Below are 26,354 nucleotides of genomic sequence, written 5' to 3'. Positions count from 1 at the left end.
ATGTGCATGGTGTGTGTACACATGTGACAGTGTCTGTGTAAAAGTGCACTCACTCTCGCTCAGACTGCACCAGTCCAGAATGGGAATGCTGAGACAGACGCACGGTTTATTTTTGGGTCAGTGACAGTGTGTCAATGGCCGCAGATGCATCGCAAAGGAAGGCTCTGAGTTACCAACAGACCCTGGTTTGTCCCGACTTCTTTCACTCTGTTTGCTTACTCTCTATCTCCTTCATCCTCTTACACTTTAACCAGCCTTTCTTACATGGTGGTTTGCTGTGTGGTTTGCTTGGATTAATTTTTTTTCCACGCTCATAGTTTTGATGTTACATAATAAATACTTGTATGAGGATATATTTCTGTAGCTGCACTGAGATCTTTACTAAGCAAGCGAGTGCACAGGGTGTTGAGCTTAGCCCTGACTTTATCAACATGTGACTGTGTTTAGTAAACCTGTTGTCTCTATCTTTTTGAGTTCATCTCGCTCTGTGAGCACCCTCATTACTTACGTTTCTATTCAATTTGTTTTTCAGCTCTATTTAATTTGTTTTCACATTGGTGCATTTCAAACATTTTAAATTATCCTATGTAGCTGCAAAATGCTTGAGTCCACACCAGCGTGTTACTTTATATGCGGAGACAAATATAAACTTACGCTGTTGTGTGGTGGGTAAACCCGATCACTCAGTCACAAGGGTGATGAACTTGGCTCTGAGTATCTGAGAACATCTGGGACTGTTCTGATGAGAGAGAGAGAGAGAGAGAGAGAGAGAGAGAGAGAGAGAGAGAGAGAGAGAGAGAGAGAGAGAGAGAGAGAGAGAGAGATTTTAAGAGAGAGAGTGATAGAGATTTGTAATTTATTTATTTTTATTTTTTATCAAATTACCCTTACATATCCCTTAATGTAAACATCTTCTATCCCTATAGTTTTTTCTATCTAAGAGATAGACTCTCGATATCTTTTTCATCTGCTCTTCTCGCTCTCTCTTTTCTCTACTCTCTTTCTCTACTCTTTTTCCTTCTTTTCTCTCTCTCTCTCTCTCTTTCTCTTTCTTTCTCTCCTTTCATCTCTCTCTCTCTCTCTTTTCTCTCTCTGCTTCCTTTCGTCTCTCGCTCGCTCGCTCTCTCTCTCTCTCTCTCTTCTCTTTTTCCTTTTCCTCTCTCTTCCTCTCCCCTCTCTCTCTCTCTCTCTTTCTTCTTTCTCTCTCTCTCTCTCCTTTTTTCCGCGTCTCGTCTCTCTCTCTTTCTTTTGCTTTTTCTCTCTCGGTCGCTTTTCTCTCGCGCTCTCTCTCTGCTCTCTCTCCTGCTTTCTCCGTCTCTGTCCCTCTGTCAACGTTGTTTCTGGTGCTCGATCCGCGCGCATCGAGGTACACTTTGAAGTGTATCAGTTTATCGAAGTGTAGGCTCCGGTAGGTGAATTGTCTCCTCCTTTCCCCTCTCTAGAGAACATTTGAAAGAAAAGTAAAAAGGAAATGTAGGTCTCAATAACTTTTTTCTGTGCCTGTGTGTTCAGCCGACCATCTTCCTATAGCTCAACTTCAAAGGTTTGCTTGCATTTGATTGCTAAGGACAAGAACTCATAGGATATTTACCACCAGTTATTATAAAAGGGTGTCAGAAGGGCAATTGGCAGTAGGTTGGAATAGGTGGGCAAAATGCTGGAATACATGGATGAACATGATCATCACCATGGAAAACAACTTCAAATGATTATCTATTTTTAGAGGACCATTTTATTAAAAAAAACAACATTTGACTATGCATAATATAATATGGTGACCGCTTAGGTGTCCGGTTGTCCATGGAGTAAATACCCATCAGCAGTGACATGTAATAGAGTCTTCAGTGTGTCCTGTGTTTAAATACCAGTTCCAGATACTTTGTGTGATGGTATGGTTAAGGTCATTGAACATTAACACTTTGCTAAACTTTGGAAATAACAAAGTTATTTATACATTTTAGTCAGATAGTTAGAGAATAAACATGAAATGAATCAGTGAATTATGATTAATGATATATTAAGAAAAAATACGCTGTAGGAATAAGGAATAAAAGATAGATAGAGAGAGAAAGGTGGGGAAGTGAATGTTGGCTTGCACCGTTTAAAAATAGCCTAGCGGGGTTGTGTTACAGAAAGAGAGGGAAAAGGGGTAACTCCAGTCCAATGAGGTGGAGAGGAGGTGGAGGGGGGTGGGGGTTAAAGGGACTGTCCATATGGAGATATGGGCAGATCAGAGTAGGAGACAGAGGAGGGGTGATCTATAAAGTATACAGGGATTACATGTACTGTGATAACGGCAAAAGGAATAGGATAGACTAATGGAATGGGGCCAGACAAATGTGTAATGAGGCAGGGAGATACTGAGTTCCTGAGATAGTTGAATCCTTCAGCAGCCCAATTACAATTCAAAAGAAGCACTTAAGCATTAAAAAAACATATTATGTGAAATGGTTATGAATATTTATATAAACATTTTCATGATCAAGGCATAAATATCTGTCACCATTAAGGTTGTTGGTATCTTACATCTTGTTAATTGCTTTAAAATCAATACTTCTATACTTCTTAACAATAATTGTGTTAAAGACAATGTGTAAATACAACAGTGTGTGTCAAAGACATGCTCTATTATTCTACAAGATTTTATGGTGCTTTGCTAATGCTCTGTATGTGTCTCTATGGTGATGTACGTATGGTATTTGGCTTTATCTTATGAAATCAGCCACATCATTTGAACATATTCACCACTGATGAGTGAGCAAGTAGACGAAATGTGTGAGGCGGCAGCATGTGAGGCCAGAGACTGCACTGAGACAAACAATTCTGATTTGTCCAAGTTTAAGGTCATTGTGTCACTGAAATGACCAAAACTGAAATATTTAATATTTAAAAGCAAAATCTAGGGGCTGCTAAGATTACAGTTCGATCTGATGCTAATATATCATCACATGGCAATAAATTTTTAACTCTTTTTAAAAATGTAAACAAATTGCTATGCAATTGAATCAGTTTAATGTATATATTGTTTAATCAGAGAAAATAACACATAAAAACATTCAAATAATTGCTTAAAGGTTTATTATTCTGGAAATACTTTCTGTAATATTTCCCAAGAATATATACGGATCATACTCTTATTTTTTATACTGTAAATATTAGGCATATATGTATATATATGGAACTATATTCAAATGTAAATGGAAGGTATATTCAACATTATTATTATTATTATTATTATTATTATTATTATTATTATTATTATTATTATTATTATTATTATTATTATTATGTTGGCTTTGTAGAAGTACACCGAACTCGGACAGGTTCTTTAGGACATTTCTCCTGACTAAATTTTCATTTCGGAGTTCCGACGGAATTTTCGGTTTTCCCGTAGTCGACGATCGAACATCCCATAGACTTGAATAGGGAATTCCGAAAAGTCCTCTAAGCTCTCACACACACAATACATCCAACATTAAGAATTGCATGTACTGTTCCATAATGACTGCAGTATTGACATGAAATGTCCAAACCCTCAGTAGCCACTTTTTGCCAAAAGTACTGGCACCCCACCGGGTATTCTGGTGACGTCACTCGACACCACGTGATGTCACGTGTAGCCCCGCCCCCAAAACAAGCGAAATCAAAAATTTGCACAACATGGACATGTGACACATCAAAACACTCAGCACAATGAGGGGAACTGCCCCACGGGTATTCTGGTCACGTGACGTGACTTCACAGGTATTCTGGTCACGTCATGTGATATCACGTAAGGTCACGTGACATCACGTCAAAATTAAAAATTTGCACAACATGGACATGTGACATATCAAAACACTCAGCACAATGAGGGGAACTACCTCACGGGTATTCGGATCACGTCACATACTCATGTCCGCTCACCTCCAAAGGTATTGGCACCCTAGCAGTCCAGTAGCTTTCACAATCTTTCTGTCCACTCGCCTCCAAAATGCACCGTCCTTTGCGAATACTTGCACCGTCAAAGCCAACATCAAAGTTTGTCGCGACGAACTTTACAAATCTAGTTATTATTATTCTTCTTCTTATTATTATTATTATTCTTATTCTTATTCTTATTATTATTATTATTATTATTATTATTATTATTATTATTATTAGACAAAAATTTATTTAAAAAAATGCGGCCTAGGGCGTTCGAGCCACATGCACCAAATTCAGATATGTCGTAGACCCTGGTCTGAAGTTTGTTGCTCCTATTTTTTCTAAGCGATCGGAATTCCGGCATTCCCGGTACGGAAGCTCAAAGTGGCCTTTTTTCCCATAGACTTCCATTATTAACTTTGGAGGTTTATAACTCGGCAGGTTTTCAAGCGATTTACACCGAACTCGGAAAGGTTCTTTAGGACCTTACTCCGGTCGAAGTTTTTATTCCAGAGTTCCGACGGAATTTTCGGTTTCCCCGTAGTCAACGGTCGAACATCCCATAGACTTGAATGGGGAATTCAGAAAAGTCCTCTAAGCTCACACACACACAATACATCCAACATTAAGAATTGCATATACTGTTCCATAATGACTGCAGTATTGACATGAAATGTCCAAACCCTCAGTAGCCACTTTTTGCCAAAAGTACTGGCACCCCACCGGGTATTCTGGCGACGTCGTGTACTGTTCTATGCAGTATAATAAGTAGAATCCCATAATGACTGCAGTATTGACATGAAATGTCCAAAGCCTCAGTAGCCACATTTTGCCAAAAGTATTGATACCCCAATTATTATCGAGTGACGTATTATGGTGACATCACTCAACACCACGTGATGTCACATGTAGCCCCGCCCCCAAAACAAGCGAAATAAAAAATTTGCACAACATGGACATGTGACATATCAAAACACTCAGCACAATGAGGGGAACTGCCCCACGGGTATTCTGGTCATGTCAAGTGAAAATTAAAAATTTACACAACATGGACATGTGACATATCAAAACACTCAGCACAATGAGGGGGAACTACCCCACGGGTATTATGGTCACGTCACATGACGTCACGTGAAAATTAAAAATTTGCACAACATGGACATGTGACACATCAAAACACTCAGCACAATGAGGGGAACTGCCCCACGGGTATTCTGGTCACGTGACGTGACTTCACAGGTATTCTGGTCACGTCATGTGATATCACGTAAGGTCACGTGACATCACGTCAAAATTAAAAATTTGCACAACATGGACATGTGACATATCAAAACACTCAGCACAATGAGGGGAACTACCTCACGGGTATTCGGATCACGTCACATACTCATGTCCGCTCACCTCCAAAGGTATTGGCACCCTAGCAGTCCAGTAGCTTTCACAATCTTTCTGTCCACTCGCCTCCAAAATGCACCGTCCTTTGCGAATACTTGCACCGTCAAAGCCAACATCAAAGTTTGTCGCGACGAACTTTACAAATCTAGTTATTATTATTCTTCTTCTTATTATTATTATTATTCTTATTCTTATTCTTATTATTATTATTATTATTATTATTATTATTATTATTATTATTATTATTATTATTATTAGACAAAAATTTATTTAAAAAAATGCGGCCTAGGGCGTTCGAGCCACATGCACCAAATTCAGATATGTCGTAGACCCTGGTCTGAAGTTTGTTGCTCCTATTTTTTCTAAGCGATCGGAATTCCGGCATTCCCGGTACGGAAGCTCAAAGTGGCCTTTTTTCCCATAGACTTCCATTATTAACTTTGGAGGTTTATAACTCGGCAGGTTTTCAAGCGATTTACACCGAACTCGGAAAGGTTCTTTAGGACCTTACTCCGGTCGAAGTTTTTATTCCAGAGTTCCGACGGAATTTTCGGTTTCCCCGTAGTCAACGGTCGAACATCCCATAGACTTGAATGGGGAATTCAGAAAAGTCCTCTAAGCTCACACACACACAATACATCCAACATTAAGAATTGCATATACTGTTCCATAATGACTGCAGTATTGACATGAAATGTCCAAACCCTCAGTAGCCACTTTTTGCCAAAAGTACTGGCACCCCACCGGGTATTCTGGCGACGTCGTGTACTGTTCTATGCAGTATAATAAGTAGAATCCCATAATGACTGCAGTATTGACATGAAATGTCCAAAGCCTCAGTAGCCACATTTTGCCAAAAGTATTGATACCCCAATTATTATCGAGTGACGTATTATGGTGACATCACTCAACACCACGTGATGTCACATGTAGCCCCGCCCCCAAAACAAGCGAAATAAAAAATTTGCACAACATGGACATGTGACATATCAAAACACTCAGCACAATGAGGGGAACTGCCCCACGGGTATTCTGGTCATGTCAAGTGAAAATTAAAAATTTACACAACATGGACATGTGACATATCAAAACACTCAGCACAATGAGGGGGAACTACCCCACGGGTATTATGGTCACGTCACATGACGTCACGTGAAAATTAAAAATTTGCACAACATGGACATGTGACTTATCAAAACATTCAGCACAATGAGGGGAACTACCTCACGGGTATTCTGGTCACGTCATGTGGGGCAGTTCATGTGGGGTCATGAATGTCGTAGACCCTGGTCTGAAGTTTGTTGCTCTTATTTTTCTACTGTAAGCGATCGGAATTCCGGCATTCCCGGTACTGAAGCTCAAAGTGGCCTTTTTTCCCATAGACTTCCATTATATCAAATGGACATATCAAAACACTCAGCACAATGAGAGGAACTGTCCCACGGGTATTCTGGTCACGTCACTTGACGTCACGTGAAAATTAAAAATTTGCACAACATGGACATGTGACATATCAAAACATTCAGCACAATGAGGGGAACTACCTCACGGGTATTCTGGTCACGTCATGTGGGGCAGTTCATGTGGGGTCACGTCATGTGGGGCAGTCACGTGACGTCACGTGAAAATTAACAATTTGCACAACATGGACATGTGACATATTAAAACACTCAGCACAATGAGGGGAACTGCCTCTGGGGTATTCGGATGTTCGTGTCTGCTCGCCTCTAAAAGTATTGGCACCCTAGCAGTGCAGTAGCTTTCACAATCTTTCTGTCCACTTGCCTCCAAAAGTAACACTGATCCTTATATCCACTTGCCTGCAAAACGCACCAGCCTTTGCGAATACTTGCACTGTCAAAGCCAACATCAAAGTTTGTTGCGACGAACTTTACAAATCTTTACGAACTTTACGAACTTTACAAAAAAAAAAGTTATTATTATTATTATTTTTATTTTTATTATTATTATTATTATTATTATTATTATTATTATTATTATTATTATTATTATTATCATTATTATTACTGAAGAATGTCATAGATTTACAGCTTGTCAGCACAATGGATCAACTGCAGCCTGTACCTGAAGCTAGTGTGTGTCTGATAACATTAAGTGTCTATGAAATTTTTATATTTATTCTAAAACACTGTGAAAGAATCCTAATGATTAATGAAGCATAAAATTGTTTTACTGCACAGTAATTGGGTGTAGTATAATCTGCCATGCCTACTTTAATCAACATGATTTAAATTAGGTGCTTAGGGCTCAAACCCTGTTCCATCATGACCGCGTCCCTGTACACAAGGCACAGAGCTCCATGAAGACATGGTGTGTGAAGGTTGGAGTGAAGATCTGTGTCCTGCACTGAGCCCTGACTCTGACTCAACACCACTGAACACCTTTGTGATGAACTGGAACACAGACTGAACCCCAGACCTCCTCACTCTTACATCATCAGTGTCTGATCTCACTGATGCTCTTGTAGCTGAATGAACACAAATACACACAGTTACAATCCAACATCTAGTGGAAAGATTTCACAGACGAGAAGAGTGAAGTGGCTTATAACAACAAGGAGGGAATAAATCTGGAATGAAACGTACAACAAGCTCATGTGGGTGCTCAGGTGTCCACATACTTTTGGCAAAATTGTGAACGTATTCTAAAATAATTTCTTATTAATTAACACAAAATATGCGTATAATTAACTTGTAAGAAGGTAATAAACTCTTACTTAAATAATTATTTAGCAAGGTTTAAAAATATGAAAGGTAAAGATTGAGGCATGCTGTGATTGTGATTGTTCTTCACTCTTTTGTTTAGCCAGAGAGACTGTATGTAGTGCTGGATTTAATGGATTAATTAAAAAAAAAAAAGTGTGGCTTGTGTGATGGGATTCTCAATGGAACTATTATGTTGAGTATAATATTAGAATATTTATTCGCTTTTTCTGACTAGCTGTATGGGGTGTACAGTGAACACCCTGGAGGGTCCTGTCAACGAGAGGCTGGTCACCTGCTGACAGAGAAACAGGTAAAGAAAAACCATCATCATCATCACCATCATCATGGACACCATCGGCAGAGTCACAAACACTGCAGCCGACACCATGGAAAACCAGACGCAGGAGATGATGGCAAAGAATCAGAGAATAGGCACACATCCTCCATCAAGAAAGACCCCTCCTACTCCAAGTATAAAGGTGGCATTTATACCTTTATTTCTTCACATGAATAATCTATGCTAATGGTCCAGATGTGAGGGAGGTTTTGTGTGTGTGTGTGTGTGTGTGTGTGTGTGTGTGTGTGTGTGTGTGTGTGTGTGTGTGTTTGTGTCCATACATTTTTATTAAATGCATACACAAATACTCAATAATAGAGTAATGTTTAACCAAATAGACTGTGGGGGTCATTTGCAGCTATGAAGAAATGTAAACAGCCTGAACACTCAGCAAATTTAATTACCACTGGTATGCCATTTGGCGTATCCCAGCATATACCTCTGGCTGGATAAGCACTTTTGATCCATTGATCCCATGCTCTTGTTCATGCAGACTGTGTGGCTCGTGTACAGGAGTTTCTAGTAACTAAATTGGGAGAAGATTGGATCTTTCTAGTGCTCCTGGGCCTCTCCATGGCGTTAGTCAGTTGGACCATGGACTACGCCAGTGCCAAGAGCCTCCAAGGTACAGTACAAAAGCATTTGTTTGATTGTAATCTTATTGTGTAGTAGTTAATAAAACATCATCTTAAAAACTAGACTGCTAATCTCGTCTGTTGGTCAGTTGGAGTTGTCCATTGGTCAGAAATCAATGCTTTATTTGTCTTCATTTTTCATTCTCTTTGTGCACTTATTCTGTTCTCTTCATCCTTTTTCAACTGTTTTCACTTTCTAATTCTCAAACACGATCGCCCATCTCCGTGGAACATGTCCACTATCCTCACTCTTCACCTTTCCTTCTGTCACTTCTCTCCTCCATTGCTGCTACAATCCCTCGTACTCAGCTTACAAGTGGATGTATGGAAAGCTGAGAAGAAATGTCCCGCTGCAGTACTCGGTTTGGGTCGCATATCCAATGGCGCTCATCATGTTTGCCTCCTTCTTCTGCAACCTGGTTGCTCCACAGGCCATCGGTGTGTACTCTTTGCTGTTCCTGGAGCCATTAATCTCTGTATGACTTCTGCTTTATTGTTGATTTTTCATTCTAACTGCTTGTGCTGCTCCTTCAAGTGCAACTTTAAAGTCTATCACATCACCACATGCTGCATGCTCCCAGAACTGTGATGAATTTGTTGCAGCTGGTTATTACACAGGAAGGCTGGAAACTAACATCTGTCAATACCTTGATGATAAAACTCTTGTGTGTGTGTGTGTGTGTGTGTGTGTGTGTGTGTGTGTGTGTGTGTGTGTGTGTGTGTGTGTGTGTGTGTGTGTGTGTGTTCCGTGCCTTCAACACACACACACACACACACACACACACACACACACACACACACACACACACACACACACACACACACACACACTACTGGATTTCCTCTGAATACCAGTCATGGTCAACAGGATAGCTGTAGATATTTCATTCATACAAATAAACCCAAACAAACAATAAACTGACTCTTCTGTTGTCTGTTCTTTTGGTACTTTGATTGGACAAGGAAACAATCCACCGCATTCACGTTTTTTATTCATGATGTTATTTCACAAGCGTATTAGAGCGTGGGTCAAAAAATATGTATTATAGGAAATAGTGGCTCAAATGATTAAGGCTCTTGGTTACTGATTGGAAGGTCAGGCATTTGAGCCCTAGCACTGCCTTGAGTGAGGCCCTTAACCCTTTTTTCTCAACTGACGCTGTATCATGTCTGAACTTCCAAAACTGGGAGACTCTTCTTATGATATAAGAGTGAAATAAGAATATAGTCAAAAAGGGGATTTAAAATCAAATCAAATGGAATTAGTTGAAAGACAATATAGTAAGTAATGATACAGTATATGGTGATAGAACGATGTATGGATGTATATGGATGTAGAACGACTGTTTATGAATAAAGTTTGTGTGTAGTTTTACGTGCAAAATACACTGTGCTGTAATGTACATGTGACAACTGAATGCTTGTTCTTCATGTGCCTCTTGATTCAGCCCTGATTTTAACTGCTGGATTTCACTGTTTTGTCACATGACGTAACTGCTACTGAGCGATTATGTGAATCTACTCTCTGGCCTAGAAAGAAATCAGCCCGAGCCTGTATTTTTCTTATTTATTAACAGCAGATAATCTAATGTGCTTGCCAGAATTAATTTTTTTAACTCTGTATTTATACCATATATTTACTGTCTATTGATTACTATCAATCTTTATGATATATAAAAAAAATAAAGAGATTGCAAAAGGATCCTAAAAGTTCAGAAGTCTTGCACAGATGACCATGATAAGTAATTCAAACAGCATGACTCTTGATCCATTTTGATCTCTCAGTATGGATGATAATAATTGAAAGTTTCAATTCTACACCATTGTGTATCTTCAGTCGTTCTGTCTGGTCTTCACACAGTTTACATATGCACCTTCCTCTCCTTCATCATCTTTTTGTTTTCTCAGGTTCTGGTATCCCTGAGATGAAAACTATCCTTAGAGGAGTTGTGTTGAAAGAATATCTTACATTTAAAGCATTTGCAGCAAAAGCAGTTGGACTTACTGCTGCACTAGGAAGCGGAATGCCAGTAGGCAAAGAGGTAAAGCACTCAAATATGTCAAATTTCATGGGCAAAGTTAATGGATGTAAATTATAGGCTGTAACATATGTCTTTTATCTGTTACTCAGGGTCCTTTTGTACACATAGCCAGCATTTGTGCCGCTGTGCTGAACAGGATTATGGCCTTTTTCTTTGGGGTCTATCGGGTAAGAAGAAGTTAACAGAAATGACTTTAATTACTGTTCAGATAAGTGCTATAAATACATCTACTGAGCTGAAACAATAATTCACTTGGAAACTTGGATTCGGTTTTTTACAGAGATGCACTACCTGGACAAAAGTTTGTGTACCCCTGACCATCACACCCATATGTGGTTCTTCCTCAATCTGTTGGCACAAAGTTTGGAAACACACAATTTTCTAGAATGTGTTCATATTCTGTACTGTTACAATTTTCCCTACACTGGAACGAAGAGACTTAAACCCTGTTCTATCGTGACAATGTGCCTGTTCACAAAGCACAGAGCTCCATGAAGACATGGTGTGTGAAGGTTGGAGTGAAGAACTCGAGTGTCCTGCACTGAGCTCTGACTCTGACTCAACACCACTGAACACCTTTGTGATGAACTGGAACACAGACTGAACCCCAGACCTCTTCACTCTTACATCATCAGTGTCTGATCTCACTGATGCTCTTGTAGATGAATGAACACAAATCCACACAGACACACAACAACATCTAGTGGAAAGGCTTCATAGAAGAGTAAGAGTGGAGGGAATTATAACAGTAAAGAGGGAATAACTCTGCATGAGATGTTCAAGAAGCACATGAATGTGATGGTCAGATGTCTACAAACCTTTGGCTGTATAGCATATGATGTGTAGATGGGCTCAGTCCAAACCCAGGCTGATATGTAGAAATGTAACTGTGGTTTAAGTGCATTGCAAATTTTCAATATAAAATAATAGGTTGTTTCTATGTACTCTCTGCTTTCCTCACCTCTGTATTATCTACACTCACTTCTTCTTTCTGGTCTTGTGTGTCAGTAGAGCCCATATTGCTACACAGATATTCTCACTGTCGGTTGTGCTGTGGGAGTAGGCTGCTGTTTTGGCACCCCACTTGGAGGTAAAATGTGGCAATTACTTAATATATTTCTTACATTTTTTTTTTATAGCTGGTCATTTTTATGTACATATGTCAATATCAAGCTACTCAAGCTATTTAATTCCTCTTTCTATTCATATTGCTCATTCTATTTATATCTTTGACATTTTTTTTTTAAATCCTTCTCTAGGAGTGTTGTTCAGCATCGAGGTTACATCAACGTTCTTTGCAGTGAGGAACTATTGGAGGGGATACTTTGCTGCCACATTTAGTGCCTTCATATTCAGGGTGCTTTCAGTGTTCAATAAAGATGCAGGTGAGATTTTAATATTTTTTTTAATTGTCAAAAAAAATCTGATTTAAACTCATATATTTGAAGCCATTAGGGAGAAGTCTTGTCATGTTAGGCTATAAATACTGTTGACAGACGCAGTAGGTGACCGCAGATCATATATCATATACGGGTGCTATATATATATATACTGCAGCCTTGTTTCCATTTAGTCTTTAAAACTATTTTTATATGTAAAAATCTCTTCTTGTTTTATCCAAAACTTCTTCTGTCTTCTAGTCACCATCACTGCTCTGTTCCGCACCAAGTTTCGGATGGACTTCCCCTTTGACCTGCAGGAGCTGCCAGCATTCGCCATCATTGGGTGAGAGCGTGGGGCAAGAACGTGCCGTTCGTGGTGAGGGCACAATCCTATAGTTATGTTTACTGTAGTGAAACCCTCTACATGTCACAGAACCATCTCCAAAGCACAACATGACTTTGGTGCACATAACATCCCTGTTTTGGTTATTCAAAATCTCAGTTCTGTTGTACACATTTGCAGACTTATTTATAACATGACTGATATTAAGATGTTTTTTTTTGCATGTTAGTGGATTTATTTTGGTGTGGCATTAACCACTTATCTTCATGCAAACAATTCAAATAATACAAAATGCCAGTCTTTCCTTTATCCGATCGTTATTTTTCCCAGAACTAATTTTTTGAAAGTATTCTAAACACACCACTTGTGAAATCTGAAAATCACAGAAACACAAAAAGCGATTTTGAAAGTGTTTTCCCCGCTTGTAAGACTTCTAAGTTTGAACAAACAATTAGATTTAATTTGATCTGATGTATCTGTTGCTCTGCTACACAGCATTTTCTGTGGGTTTCTTGGAGCTTTCTTCGTCTACTTGAACCGGCAGGTTGTCCTGTTCATGAGAAGACCCAACTCCCTTACACGGTTTCTTACCAAACAGTAAGAGAGACATATAAATCAAGATCACATTGAGCTGTACACATAGACTATAGTTGCTTTATAGATCTCAGGTGAGATAAAGGCCACAGATCGGACCAAAATAAAGCATTGTACACTCTATATCCGGTGATGTAGTTTTCCTATATTGGTTATTATATAGGACTAGCTAGGCAACTTATTTACAATGTATACAATAAAACCCAATAAAACCCAATATTTCCTCCTACAGCCGTCTCATTTTTCCAGCCGTTGTTACATTTGTGATCGCGACGCTGACATTCCCTCCAGGTTTTGGACAGTTCATGGCAGGAGAGGTTAGACAAAGCCAGCATCGTTTTATCACAGTTTTTATCCTGCAATTCTACCTACAGTAATGTCTGCAATCGCTTAATTTTTACTTAACTGATAACTTTCAATCTGTTAATTGTGTCTTAATTATCTTTTAATACAGCTAATGCCCAGAGAAGCTATAAACTCTCTGTTTGATAACTTCACCTGGACTAAAATAAAGGGTGCTTCTGTTCCACCTGGTCTGGGACGATCATCTGCCTGGCTTCATCCGGATGTCAGTGTATTTATCATACTGCTTCTCTTCTTCGTCATGAAGGTAAAGTTCTTTATGTATTTGTTAACATTTTATTACATCTTAGCATAACCTTGTTTTTGCTCTTTATTTACTTGGCAGACGCAATGCTGAGAGATATTATTATTATTATTATTATTATTATTATTATTATTGTAAATAAATTGGACTACATGATTGTGAGCAACCACAAAGGTCGAGCACACTTCTGCCACATCATATAAAATAAAATAAAGTAATAATGCATTGCCTCTTAGGACTTCCGTAGTTCTGGGTATATATATATATATATATATATATATATATATATATATATATATATATATATATATATATGTGTGTAGTGTAGTGTAGTGTGTGTGTGTGTGTGTGTGTGTGTGTGTGTGTGTGTGTGTGTGTATATATATATATATATATATATATATATATATATATATATATATATATATAAATAAATTTGGTTTATTTAACATATTTTGGACAAATTTTATTTCAGCATTTTATTCATTTATTCTGTACTATTTATTATTCAACAGTATTATATTATTCTTTTCTACAGTACATACCCAATGTTTGGCTATATGACATGAAGCAAAGCTTAAATGCTCGTGCTTACAGTTTCCTAGCTGAACCAGCTGGTTCTTGAGGGCTACAGATACAGACTCAACTTACGCCAAACAAACATGACATCATTTTAGCTCAGATTTCCCAGTCACAGAAGAATGCCAAGGATTTGTCATGAACTTACTGATTTTTTGCTGTGTCCTCCATGATGATGTTTTTGTCTAGAGTTGTCTAGGTTTTGACAAGTACCAAAAACATTGTTAAGTTGTAATCGTTAATAATAAAATATTGTACACGCAGTAATAGTTCTATAAGAAATTATTTGGCATGTCATACTTTGGTATAATTCATTTTGACATACAGTTCTCTGTGCAGAATCCTTCTTCCACGTTTCACTTCATTAGTGATAATTCCTCAAGTAAAAGATAGAGTAGGAGTGATGAACAGACCAGTTCCCACTCTGTCAGTGGTGTTGGGCCTGTACAGTAGTTCCATCCTGCTAGTATGTTTGTGTTCCTCTGTCAATCGTCTTGTTTATGCATGACAGCAGGTGTGCTTGCGAACAGTCTACATTGCCAGACAAATTACTGGACATGTTCCAGGGTCATTTTTTCACCTGCTGCTGTTGCCCAACAGCTCACTGTCAACTGTGGTTCTCCCCATATGTGTTGTGTGCTGCACCACTGTGAATCTCACTGAGGGTCATGAATCTGTCACAGTCTTCCTGAAAAGAGAAATCTGCTTCTATCCACCATGTTCCCCCATGAGCCCAGAGTGAAACTGCCTCTTAAGGCCTTATAAAATGCAAAGAGGATTTTTAATACTGTCACCTCAGCAAAAAGAGCAAGAGAACCGAACGCCATGGTGACCTTGTAGCTAAACCCAATCTTCAGTCAGTCCTAAGGTGTTTCTGGTCCTTATGACATTGTAGCATATGTAATGCCTATAGTGGCTGTAAGGAGATATGAAATAGAACAATATTTATGTATGACACTGCAGTCCTAATAATACCAGATAAATGCCCTGTCATTTGGAAGCAGTCTGGACTGTTCTGAAGGTTATGAATGACTAAATGACAGCATTTTATAACAAATACTGTGTCATACATCACTGAGATTTTGAGTCATGTTCGTATGCACACACAAGGCTCCATCCAGGTGATATTCACTGTAAAAAAGTATGAAAAAAAAGTGATTGTTTACGGAGTATCAAAATAAATTGCCATTTTCAAAAACTATATTTTAACATGAACATGTTTGTTTATCTTCATACAATAGAATTGTATTGGAATTGGAAGGAATTAGTTTTGAGTCTGTGGTGAACTCGCGCTGACCTGTTAGTTCCTCAGGAGCTCTTGGCTGCACAATTCCAATCGAATGCAAACTGTTGTAGAAAGGACATTATTTACATTGACATCATTTCCTGTCCAGTGTCACACAAATGATGATGAGGTTCACTTCTGAGTCTGGTTCCTCTCAAGGTTTCTTCCTCATATCATCTCAGGGAGTTTTTCCTCATCACCGTCACCTCAGGCTCGATCATTAGGGATAAATGTTAGAGAGAAATTGTAACTTATTTATAATCTTTAAACATTAAAAATGCTATACAAATAAATTGAATTGAATATGGTGAATGTTTTACTATGAAACAGAATACAACTCTGGCTATAGGTTCTTCAAACTAGATATCTCTTCTTGACTCCAAGACAACATGCAATGTCTCTTGTTAGAAATGAGCAATTAAAACAGAAGCCCGTAGTAAGTGTAATAATGGCTTAAATGTCACTATCACTAAAATTTGAATCAGTAATAAAAAGATTGTACCTTTACTCTTATACTAAATATCGGCACTCTTGGGATGTTGCTTCTCCAATCAAATTGTTAGAAAATAATTACAGAAATAACAGAAATCACCAAGCTTGTGAACACAGACCACCATTTAAATAAAGTGCACTTCTTAACAAAATCTTCAAAAACATTTCAAAATCAGTTAAGCATGGACAGCATATTTACAATAAAAAAACAAATAAACACTAAGGTCTTCTTCATTTAATGTGAAATAAATGGAAAATGTAAATATATACGTACCGTATATACTGTATATTTGCCCCCAGCTTTAGCATAAATAATGCAAATTTGCTACTTTCAAACTTGTTATTGAATAAGCTAGCTAGAAATTAATTGTATTCTGTATTTTGCAGTTGTGGATGTCAGCTGTGTCAACGACAATGCCCATCCCCTCTGGAGCATTCATGCCTGTGTTTGTACTTGGTAAGATAATAAGCAATAATAATAGAAAAATTAAAAATTGTACTAGTGATTAAACAGAAGGCTAGCCATTTGTCATCCTATTTACCTAGAATCTAGTATCTGTTGTTATTGAAGTCATCCATAGATCCAGTGGAGAACAAGTCACATAAATCTCTCTCTTCCTCTCTATAGGTGCAGCATTTGGTCGTTTAGTCGGAGAAATCATGGCCACTTTATTTCCTCATGGCATCCTGTTTGATGGCATCCTCTACCGGATCATTCCTGGAGGGTATGCTGTCATTGGTCAGTCTTACTTCCAACTCTCTTCTCTTCTCTGCTCTTCTCTTCTCTTCTCTTCTCTTCTCTTCTCTTCTCTTCTCTTCTCTTCTCTTCCCTTCTTTTTCCATTTCTCTTGTCATCACAAACCGTTAAATTCACTGAAAGATCCTTATAACAATCAAATCTCCATTTCAAGTCCCTATATGACAGCAAATGTTATGATTAAGTTTAGATTACTGTTTAGATTCTGTAAGAAACCTTTCATTATATTCACTGAGAACCCATTGGAAGCCTTCTTGTGTAAGTATTCATGACCTTTAATGAAGTCAAAAAATAAAACTTTTATATATTATGTAATTGAAATACTGTTGTCCTACAACAGTCACTTAATAAGTAGCTGAGTTCCCACTTGAGTGATGCTGGTTCCAAATGACTCTGGTGTTCAACTAACCACAGTTTCATGAGTAACTAGCGTTCTGCCATATTATGCCAGACCTTTGGTTAACAAATTAGGTGATATGACTGTGGGAAGAAATCACCAGCAACACAAGAGATCTAGTTTATTGGCAAGACACAGAGTTTTTGTTTCTTACATTTGGGACAATTTCCCAATTTCCCAGCAACTTCCCTGGCTTTCCATTCGTGAGTGGAAGAATCTGGACAGAATCAGCAATAGAGGTAAAAATGCATACAGTAGACAGTCAGACCAGTTGTGGGCTAGTTCAACATGACCTACTGGACTGTCATCTCCACCAGGAGAGATCAGAGATTCAAATTAACCTCAGAAAAAAGATCTGCCTGTGCCCAGCTAAACCTTTTCCAGAACAGGGAGATCACATCTGTATCCATGCACCACTCTCCAGACATAGGCAGCACTATGGTCTTGTCCCAGACAATGTATAGTTATGTGGTGATTCATGTATCTAACATTGCAAAGCTGTCCAAATGGACCAGAAAGTGGCAGTGTGTCTCTAACCTGGTATAAACAGTCTCAAGACATGGCAATGCTATCATCCTCAGCAAAACATGATGCTGCACATAATGACCTGCACATGGCAATTGGGCTGACAGTGTGGGTCACTTTTTCCTTTATGCTAAAGAATTAGGTTGTTCACACCAGTATTAGGAAGTCCCCATGAGACAACAGTGTGTGTGTGAGGAGAGTTAACCTTTCCCAGAAAGTTCCCTGCTTCTTGGCAGGTGCCCATAGGAGTCTTTCCAAATATGAAATTCTAGTTATAACAGGGTCACCTTCCAGCATGTGGCCAATGGATAGGACTTGGTGTTGGAACATCTATCCTTATACAGTAGGAGCATCTATTCTCAAGAAATGTTTATTTTGTAGATCTGCTCTGAACCAGTTTAGTGAATACATGGCGTAAATAACATCTACAGCATTTACAGACCAATTCAACACTTTCAAATCCACATTTTAACCATTATTTTTCTTCTGAACTAGGAAGTATTTGTAGAGACCAGCAAACTGAAATTGATATGGCCCTACACCCCAAGAAGGCTATGGGCTGGTAGACCTAAGGTTTCTTTCTCTGCAACATTAGCAGCATATCCTTATGGTCCCTGGCCAATTTGCTCTGTTTTGATATGTAAGACCCAACTGGCAGCTTGGCCAACATTCACAAATAATTGACTGTTCTTTCACACCTAGGATTTGTGTGGCCTGCTTTGTGCTAGTTTCTAGTTTCTTAATTATAATACACCCTGCATGCTGTCCTAGGTTTTCTATTGCCTAGAGTTTTGATTAGCTTCATTACAGAAATTCAATAACTGCAGATTGGAATGTTCATTTCAGTGCAAGTAGCCTGCTAATTAATTACTGTAACCTACTGTATGTGTCATGTGTGATGCAATGTTCACCACCTCACCAGACTGACATCAGTGAAACTGTATGGGATATGTATACACAAAGCTTTGTAAGGTAAAACCACCATTGATGCTATGCTAGTATCAATTGTATGGTGTATTCCACAGTCAAATTCTTTCCATTACTAAGTTTCTTCTTTTGCAGGTGCAGCAGCAATGACTGGGGCTGTCACTCATACAGTCTCTACTGCTGTGATTTGTTTTGAGTTGACTGGTCAGATCTCTCACATTCTGCCCATGATGGTAGCAGTTATCCTGGCCAACATGGTTGCACAAGGACTACAACCATCACTCTATGACTCCATCATCCAGGTCAAGAAATTGCCCTACCTCCCAGAGCTAGGCTTCGGTCATATCAGGTGAGGACACCTGTGACCTGTGTGGAAAAAACCCATACCAGTGAACAGTAGTGCATTCTTTTGCTTTGCCTGGATCACACTGTACAACTAAATTAATTACAGATAAAATTTGGATTATTTTTAGGTCAATTCTAGGTCAGTTGTATCATCTTGGAGCCTTTTCACCTATGATTTTTGTTTTTGTATGGCTTCTATGGCTTTTTTTTATTCCGTTAGAAAGCCTTATTAGCCAATTTCTGGTGAAATGGCATCTTTCTAATTTCATTTAGATGTATGTAATGAAGTGAAGACTGTTGGACAGTATTGGACAAACAGTACTGAGACTAACATTAGCGATATTGCTAAAGTGAAGTAAGCAGTTTCTCCTGTATTTCTTCTATATCTGGCCATTTTCTTCAGGCAAGACACTCATGATCTTGATCAGTCCCATGTCATCTTAATATTGAAGTAATGCTAAACTTACTCCTGGCAGGTTTCCCCTGGCTGCCACCCCTACAACTGATCAATATTGTGGCAGTATGACTTGATCGCTGTACAGTTTAACTCTTACACCAATCATTTCAATTTTCATATGCTATAATAGCTACTAAGACATCCTTCTGCAAGACAAACCTTGAAACATTCACATCTGATGTATACAAAGTCTGAAGCATTTTTTCTTTACTTCATATCCCTCTGCATCCTCCTTTACTATCTTTCCTGATAACATTGCCACCTTATTTGAGTAGCTAATCTCTGCAATCCTTTCATTTGAACCTAATGTCTGTGCTTAACAATCACTCATCATATACAAGAAAAGATCCTGTGGGTTATCTTGCCCAACAAACCCACCTTATAAGAATCTCTCCTCCTTCGCTAACATTAAAAATGATTTCAAAACATCTGATCATGTACTGAGTGCCTTTAAGACATCAAGGGTTGTTTCCATCTTGATGAAGCCCACTCTAGATATTTCAGCAAAAACCAAGAAGAAGCCCACTCTAGATATTGACCTGCGAAACAACCATCAGCGTTTATCCTCCTTGACCTTTCAGACATTTTCAACACAATCACAAGACTCTACTTTCTATCCTTATGAGCATAATAGTAACTTGCTTTTCTATACCTGAGGATCTGTCCAATGTTAAGAAAGTAACCCAAATGGAATGAAAAATTAAATTTTTTTAAAATATGTGGGTAATCAGTGCTTAATTTTAAATGAATAATTTCCGGAACAAAACCAGCAATTTCTCACTGCTGTGACCGAAAACCAACCACACAACTTCAGTTTTCCCAGGTACTAAATGGTAATAGCTTTTCTGAATGGTCTCGTGTATTATTCTGTTCCATATACAGGCCATTCATGGATTTTTTTAAAATATATGTGTAGTTACAAATATGAATATTATGAAACATCACTGCCATCCTGTTTACTAACACCACTGACATTCAGTTCATTATTCTAATCTTCAAGAAGAGCCCACTGCTTTCTGCTGCCATATATGATTTAGTATGACTTGTGCTCAAATGCATTTTTACAAAGTACACTTTGCTATTTTGTTTTATCTGGAGCCGTTGAGGCCACCGCACAATTCACCCACTCAGAGGCTAATTTCATCCCGACCGTTTGGTCAGGTCAGAGCGATCCCACACTCTGACATGTGCGGCAGACCAGTTTTTGATTTTGCATAATCAGCTACAGATATACAACTTGCTTGTACCTCAGCTGTCCTGAGATCAAATATCATTCATCTGATCAGTGGAAATTGACTGGTTGCCTCATCCATTACTTCTGACTGATGTAACTTTGCTTCTGTCTGCCGCTTTCCTGATCCGGGTGTACAGTTCTGTCTTCTCACCTCTTTTGATCAGGCAAACCATCAGCTTTACTCATGGATTTAAAAAAATTAAATATGTTTGACTTTCTCTTTGACATTTTGAAAATACAATTATAATTTAGGTAGACCGATAAACCATTCTGTCATTTTTCTGATCACTGCATGCGAAACAATAATCAAACAAACATTTCTGCTCCAAAAGTGGGCAATTAACATAAGTGGTAAGAGGCAGGATATTGATATTCATGCACACCCACCTCTACATATGCCACCTTTACTCTGCCTGCTAGCTTATCTTAATCCATGTACTGGTGAATTCATCAGTGTGTGGTATGTACACCATTAAACTCAACAGTGTTCAGTAGGTCTCAGCTTAAATTGGGGCAACCTGTGGGGGACTGGTTATGGGCAAGCTGCTCATCATTTCAGTGATGTAGTGAGGGAGAAGGGTGGGGGTGAAAGGGCGAAAAACAAGAGTGAATGAGATAGAGAGGGGGGACAAAAAGGTAGTACTTGTGCTCCTCTGTCAGTTGGACTGTCTGGTCTAGTGTTGGTGGTACTGGACCCATTCTGCCATCCACATTGGTAGATGAGTGACCTGCAGGACCATCAGGTTGAATACATCCTTGGTGCTGCACTCCTCTGCCAGCAGCCATATTTGGATGTTGGGCATGAGCTGGCATCCAAACCCACTAAGTGTCAGTGAGCAGAAGCTTTGATTGTGTTTTTTGGAGTTGTGGTTGACCAACACAAAACAAAGGTTTTTTTTTTCTTTGGTTTCAGATTTTCAGCACTTTTATATTCTTCTACACATATATACAGACTTCTAACCTCTTTCTCTTTTTTGTGGCTCTCATCTTTCCCCCTTTATCCTTGTTAAAGCAATCCCATACTGGTGAAGATCTTTACCACTCACTTTTCCTGGCTCTGGCTTCTATTCACAAACTGGTGTTTGACCATAAACTCAAATCCATGCACACTTAATATTGTGTTAAAATAAATCATCTTATATTTAAGCACAATATACAGTATCATTAATTTCATCTGGTATTTATTTAATATACATATTTTTGCTTATTTCCAATTATAGTTGTGGGGTTATCAGTGACATTGTCCAATTTCTCCTTTCACAGTCAATATAACATATTTGTTGAAGACATCATGGTGAGAAAAGTGAAATATCTGTGCTCACAGTCCACATACAGAGAAGTGGTACATTTACTAAACTCCACATCCCTAAAAAATTTCCCTCTGGTGGACTCAAAAGGTGAGAATATATGGAAACACAGAATGCCTTATATGACAAAATACAATATGATTTTTTTTTAAAGTTCAAATAATTTTTTCTTTTCATTTTCTATATTTGATATGCATTGATCAAGCCTAGTCTTGAACTGGAATAAAAAATATATGTTTGGAAAAAAAAAAGTTCAAGTGATCTAACAATTCATCATCTGTTGAATTCTCAAGAATCTATGATCCTCTTGGGAAGCATTGAGCGCTCTGAGCTTCTTGCTCTTTGTGACTGGTGGCTATCAGCAGAGCGACGGATCCTGACACAAAAAGAGGGTTTGCACGGCAAAGGCTTATGTGCCAGCTGGGAATCCATTGCCTTTGTAGATGAAGAAGGAGAAGAGAGTGGTGGTGAAAATGTAGGAGAAATTAATTCTGGATTTTTGCTCTGAAACTAGTATACTTTGTGATTCATAGTAAAGTTTATTCTACTTTTGGTAAAGCTTTACCTAATATATAGACTGTATATATATATATATATATATATATATATATATATATATATATATATATATATATATATATATGTATATATATATATATATATATATATACAGTCCTCTAATGTCAGTGTATGGTACACTATTATAAAATCTAGTGTAGTTATTGTGTGTTAGTTAATATGCTAGACATTTTACATTTATTACACTGACATGCAATAGAGTAGGAAAGCAAAAAAAGAAGGAAACTGATGTTTCTTGAAGGAGAAATGGTCACTGTGGGTTGGCAATTTTAGGTTTAAACCACAGTTCTCTTTCACTATCTCAGAGTGCACCAATGCTGGAAGAAAGGAATGGCCCTTTAACTTCACCCAAACAACCAGAGCCAACCATCACTCCTCATTCTCCTCCTGGTGAGGTGATGATTTTCAGTGTTGTAATGTAATGGAGTAAAAATACTTCGTTACTGTACTTAAGTAGAAATTTCACATATCTGTACTTTACTTCGCTATTTAAATTTATGTCAACTTTCACTTTTACTCCACTACATTTCCTAGATAAAATGTATATTTTACTCCGTTATATTTCCACTAAGCATCTTCGTTACTCGTTACTACAAAATAAAATCAGAAGACATGTGTGCGACTGTAATACGGGAGGTTTGGCGAATCACTGCTCCTAGCTTGTATTACGCACGTACGCACGCTCTACGGAGAAGCACAGGCATGCGCAGTCGGAGATGAAGGAATTTATCAATAACGTTAATCGGCGGAAAGCCGCAAATACGGCAACCAAAAGCAGTGAAATGTCACTATTCTTTTTACCAGAGTTGGTAGCACAAACAAAATATTAATGCAAACAAATCATTCAATATTAAATAAAAATAACATTTATTGATTTTGTTTTTGTCTTGTGAATATTTTTTTTATTAATGACTGCATTCATTGGACACACTGTTTGAATGCACACATACATGAACCGATTTGATTCAAGATTGGCATCATTACATCATGCATAAACTTTTGGTTCCCACTTTTGCCATTTAATAATACTATAACTTTTGGCTTACTATGTAGTCATATAATATATAATATAAAACTATTCTTGTTTTAAATTCTCACTGAGAGCTAAACCCCCTAAAGATGAAACCCTAGAACCGCCCCTGCTCTTATGCCTCCCGAAAATCACTGAAATTTTACTTTTTACTTTTACTTCAAATACTTTAGTACATTAAATATCAGAAAATTAGTTTTGATACTTAAGTACAGTAAATATCAGATACTTTAAGACTTGAGTAATATTCTAAAAGGTGACTTTCACTTCTACCAAATTCTTTTTCTAGTACGATACATTGTACTTTTACTCAAGTATTGCTTTCTAGTACTTTATACAGACTGCTGATTTTGAATAGGAAAATGGTTTTCTTCAGAAAAATCACATTACAAGATTGTATCAGATAGTAGTAACATTACAATCAGCTCAAATACCTGATAGTTATTGTTGTAAAATATAAGATTATTAAGAAGATATAAGATTTTCACTTTTACTTTTTACTCCAGCTAAAGGTCCTCTCCAGTCTTTCAGGAGAACTTTACACAACCTTTTCTCATCTCCTTCAGAAAGACAGGCAGAAGAGCCTGAGGCAGAGGTGCACACTAAATCTACTCAAATTGAAACATTAAAGTCATTTGTTCTAGTTTTCTGATACTGTTCTTACGTGTAAAATATATGTACATATTTGTTTTTCTTTGTTCCCAGGAGCCAACTCCTCCACCCCTCACTGATACAATGACACCTGAAGAGGTTATGATTTTATTTATATATATATATACATACTGTATATTTATTTGTACTTGGACATGAAACGCTTTTGTAATACACTGCCTGGTCAAAAAAAGTCACACACTAATAATTTGTTGTACCGCCTTTTCTTTGATTACAGTCATGTCATAATTTCAATATGCATATGCAATTTCACATTTTTTCCATCCAGAATTGCATTAATTTCTTGCTAATATTTTGTATTGGTTATGGGGAAAGTCATGGTTCTCGATGGTGTTAAGGTCTGAACCCTGTGGTGACCTATCCATGAGTGAAAATGAAGTCTCATACTCCACAAGCTCTTTTATAATTTTAGCTTGATGGATCCTGGCATTGTCATCATAGAATTGCCAGTGCCATCATGGAAGAAGGAATTGAATGATGGAAATAAGTGTTCATTACGTATATTCTGGTAGTCAACTGACCTCTTTTTTTGGGCACATTTTGTGCTTAACCTAGACCTGATCAAACTGAAGCAACTCCAGATCAAACACTCTCACTACAGGCTTGTGAGTGCATCAACTTATGTACCTTGATGTAACATAATTCTGGATTTTACATAAATGGTAAATCTGGACTCATCAGACCACAGTCTAAACTTTATGGCCTCCCAGTAAACTGGGCTTCTTTTTCTGATTAGTTGACAGTTTTCTGCAAACTCAACTGTTTAGTCTAAATCTCTCGATTTCTCTTCACTTGTTAAAATTCTCTTACTTTCGCCACATATATGTATTTTTACAGCATTTGACACCCTTATCCAGGGCAACTTGCACCTTATTTATACAGATGAGCAATTGAGGGTTTAGGGCCTTGCTCAGGGGCCCAGTAATGTTGGCCCTGGGATTCAAGCTCACAATCTCCTGATCAGAAGTCCAACACCTACCACTTCCCTTTTCCCCGCTCCAGTCCTCCAGTTCTGCTGTTGCCTTTTTTATGATTTGTTTTATTTGATTTCACCAAATGTTTTAAAGATTTATGATTATGATCATTCAAGATTTTTTACAGCCACATTTCTTCCTGGACGATGATCATTCACCACTATCCTTCCACATTTTAATCATGTTTTGGACAGTTTTTAACCCAACTGTAGTAGTTTCAGCAATCTCTTTAATTGATAATTTGACCCTTATGAATAATCTTACCTACTTCCAGGTGGTGACTTTTTTGGCCAGGTGATGTATTTAAACAGTTCCTCTGAAATAGCTGTAGTATGTAGAAAATTCCAATAATCCTGGTCTCGGTTTAAAAAGGTTAAAGCATGGGAGGAATCAGAGATGGATAAGACACTAGAAATTGAGAGAGTGAAGATAGACCCATCTCCTTTTCAACTGGTGGAGAGAACATCGCTACACAAGGTGAGTTTACCTTCCTGCATCCTGGGATTGTGATTCTTAGCACCAGTTTTTAAATTAATTTTCACATAGGGTGAATAAAGTGTTATCTTCATTTTCAAAACTTCAACCAATAAAGGACCTTGGTATGTGGTAGCTCTAATATATTTAACTAAAATAATAATAAATCGGAATGACTTACATTCTGTAGTTGCAAGGGCTGGTGTTGGCCGAGTAAAATAAACCTGTCGGATAATTTGTCTCTTGCTAATGTTTTTGTGGCAAAATATTTGAATACATTTATTTAATAAAAACAGTAGTCCTCGGTGGTCCAGCTTCAGCATCACGTGCTCTCACCAACATGGGTCTGGATA

General features: G+C 37.9%; 1 protein-coding gene across 1 annotated transcript in view; it reads left to right on the top strand.

Moving 5' to 3' along the window:
* Positions 1-27: 27 nt before the first annotated feature.
* Positions 28-26,354, top strand: part of clcn1a (chloride channel, voltage-sensitive 1a) — a 28,117-nt gene continuing 1,790 nt past the window's right edge. The window contains exons 1-21 of the mRNA XM_047816907.1: positions 28-185; positions 8,263-8,506; positions 8,858-8,989; positions 9,309-9,437; positions 10,908-11,041; positions 11,131-11,208; positions 12,053-12,131; positions 12,301-12,426; positions 12,682-12,766; positions 13,262-13,363; positions 13,593-13,677; positions 13,815-13,970; positions 16,711-16,780; positions 16,952-17,062; positions 19,065-19,278; positions 22,229-22,362; positions 22,566-22,747; positions 23,157-23,241; positions 24,388-24,476; positions 24,587-24,631; positions 25,900-26,004. Coding sequence (XP_047672863.1) covers positions 135-185; positions 8,263-8,506; positions 8,858-8,989; positions 9,309-9,437; positions 10,908-11,041; positions 11,131-11,208; positions 12,053-12,131; positions 12,301-12,426; positions 12,682-12,766; positions 13,262-13,363; positions 13,593-13,677; positions 13,815-13,970; positions 16,711-16,780; positions 16,952-17,062; positions 19,065-19,278; positions 22,229-22,362; positions 22,566-22,747; positions 23,157-23,241; positions 24,388-24,476; positions 24,587-24,631; positions 25,900-26,004 — 2,436 coding nt within the window. The 5' untranslated portion in view covers positions 28-134. The remainder of the gene's footprint in view (positions 186-8,262; positions 8,507-8,857; positions 8,990-9,308; positions 9,438-10,907; positions 11,042-11,130; positions 11,209-12,052; positions 12,132-12,300; positions 12,427-12,681; positions 12,767-13,261; positions 13,364-13,592; positions 13,678-13,814; positions 13,971-16,710; positions 16,781-16,951; positions 17,063-19,064; positions 19,279-22,228; positions 22,363-22,565; positions 22,748-23,156; positions 23,242-24,387; positions 24,477-24,586; positions 24,632-25,899; positions 26,005-26,354) is intronic.

The sequence above is a fragment of the Tachysurus fulvidraco genome, chromosome 7 (assembly GCF_022655615.1).
Source record: "Tachysurus fulvidraco isolate hzauxx_2018 chromosome 7, HZAU_PFXX_2.0, whole genome shotgun sequence".
NCBI classification, from domain to species: domain Eukaryota; kingdom Metazoa; phylum Chordata; class Actinopteri; order Siluriformes; family Bagridae; genus Tachysurus; species Tachysurus fulvidraco.
Note: the sequence above shows the minus strand (reverse complement) of the source record. Positions and strands in the feature narration are given on the sequence as shown.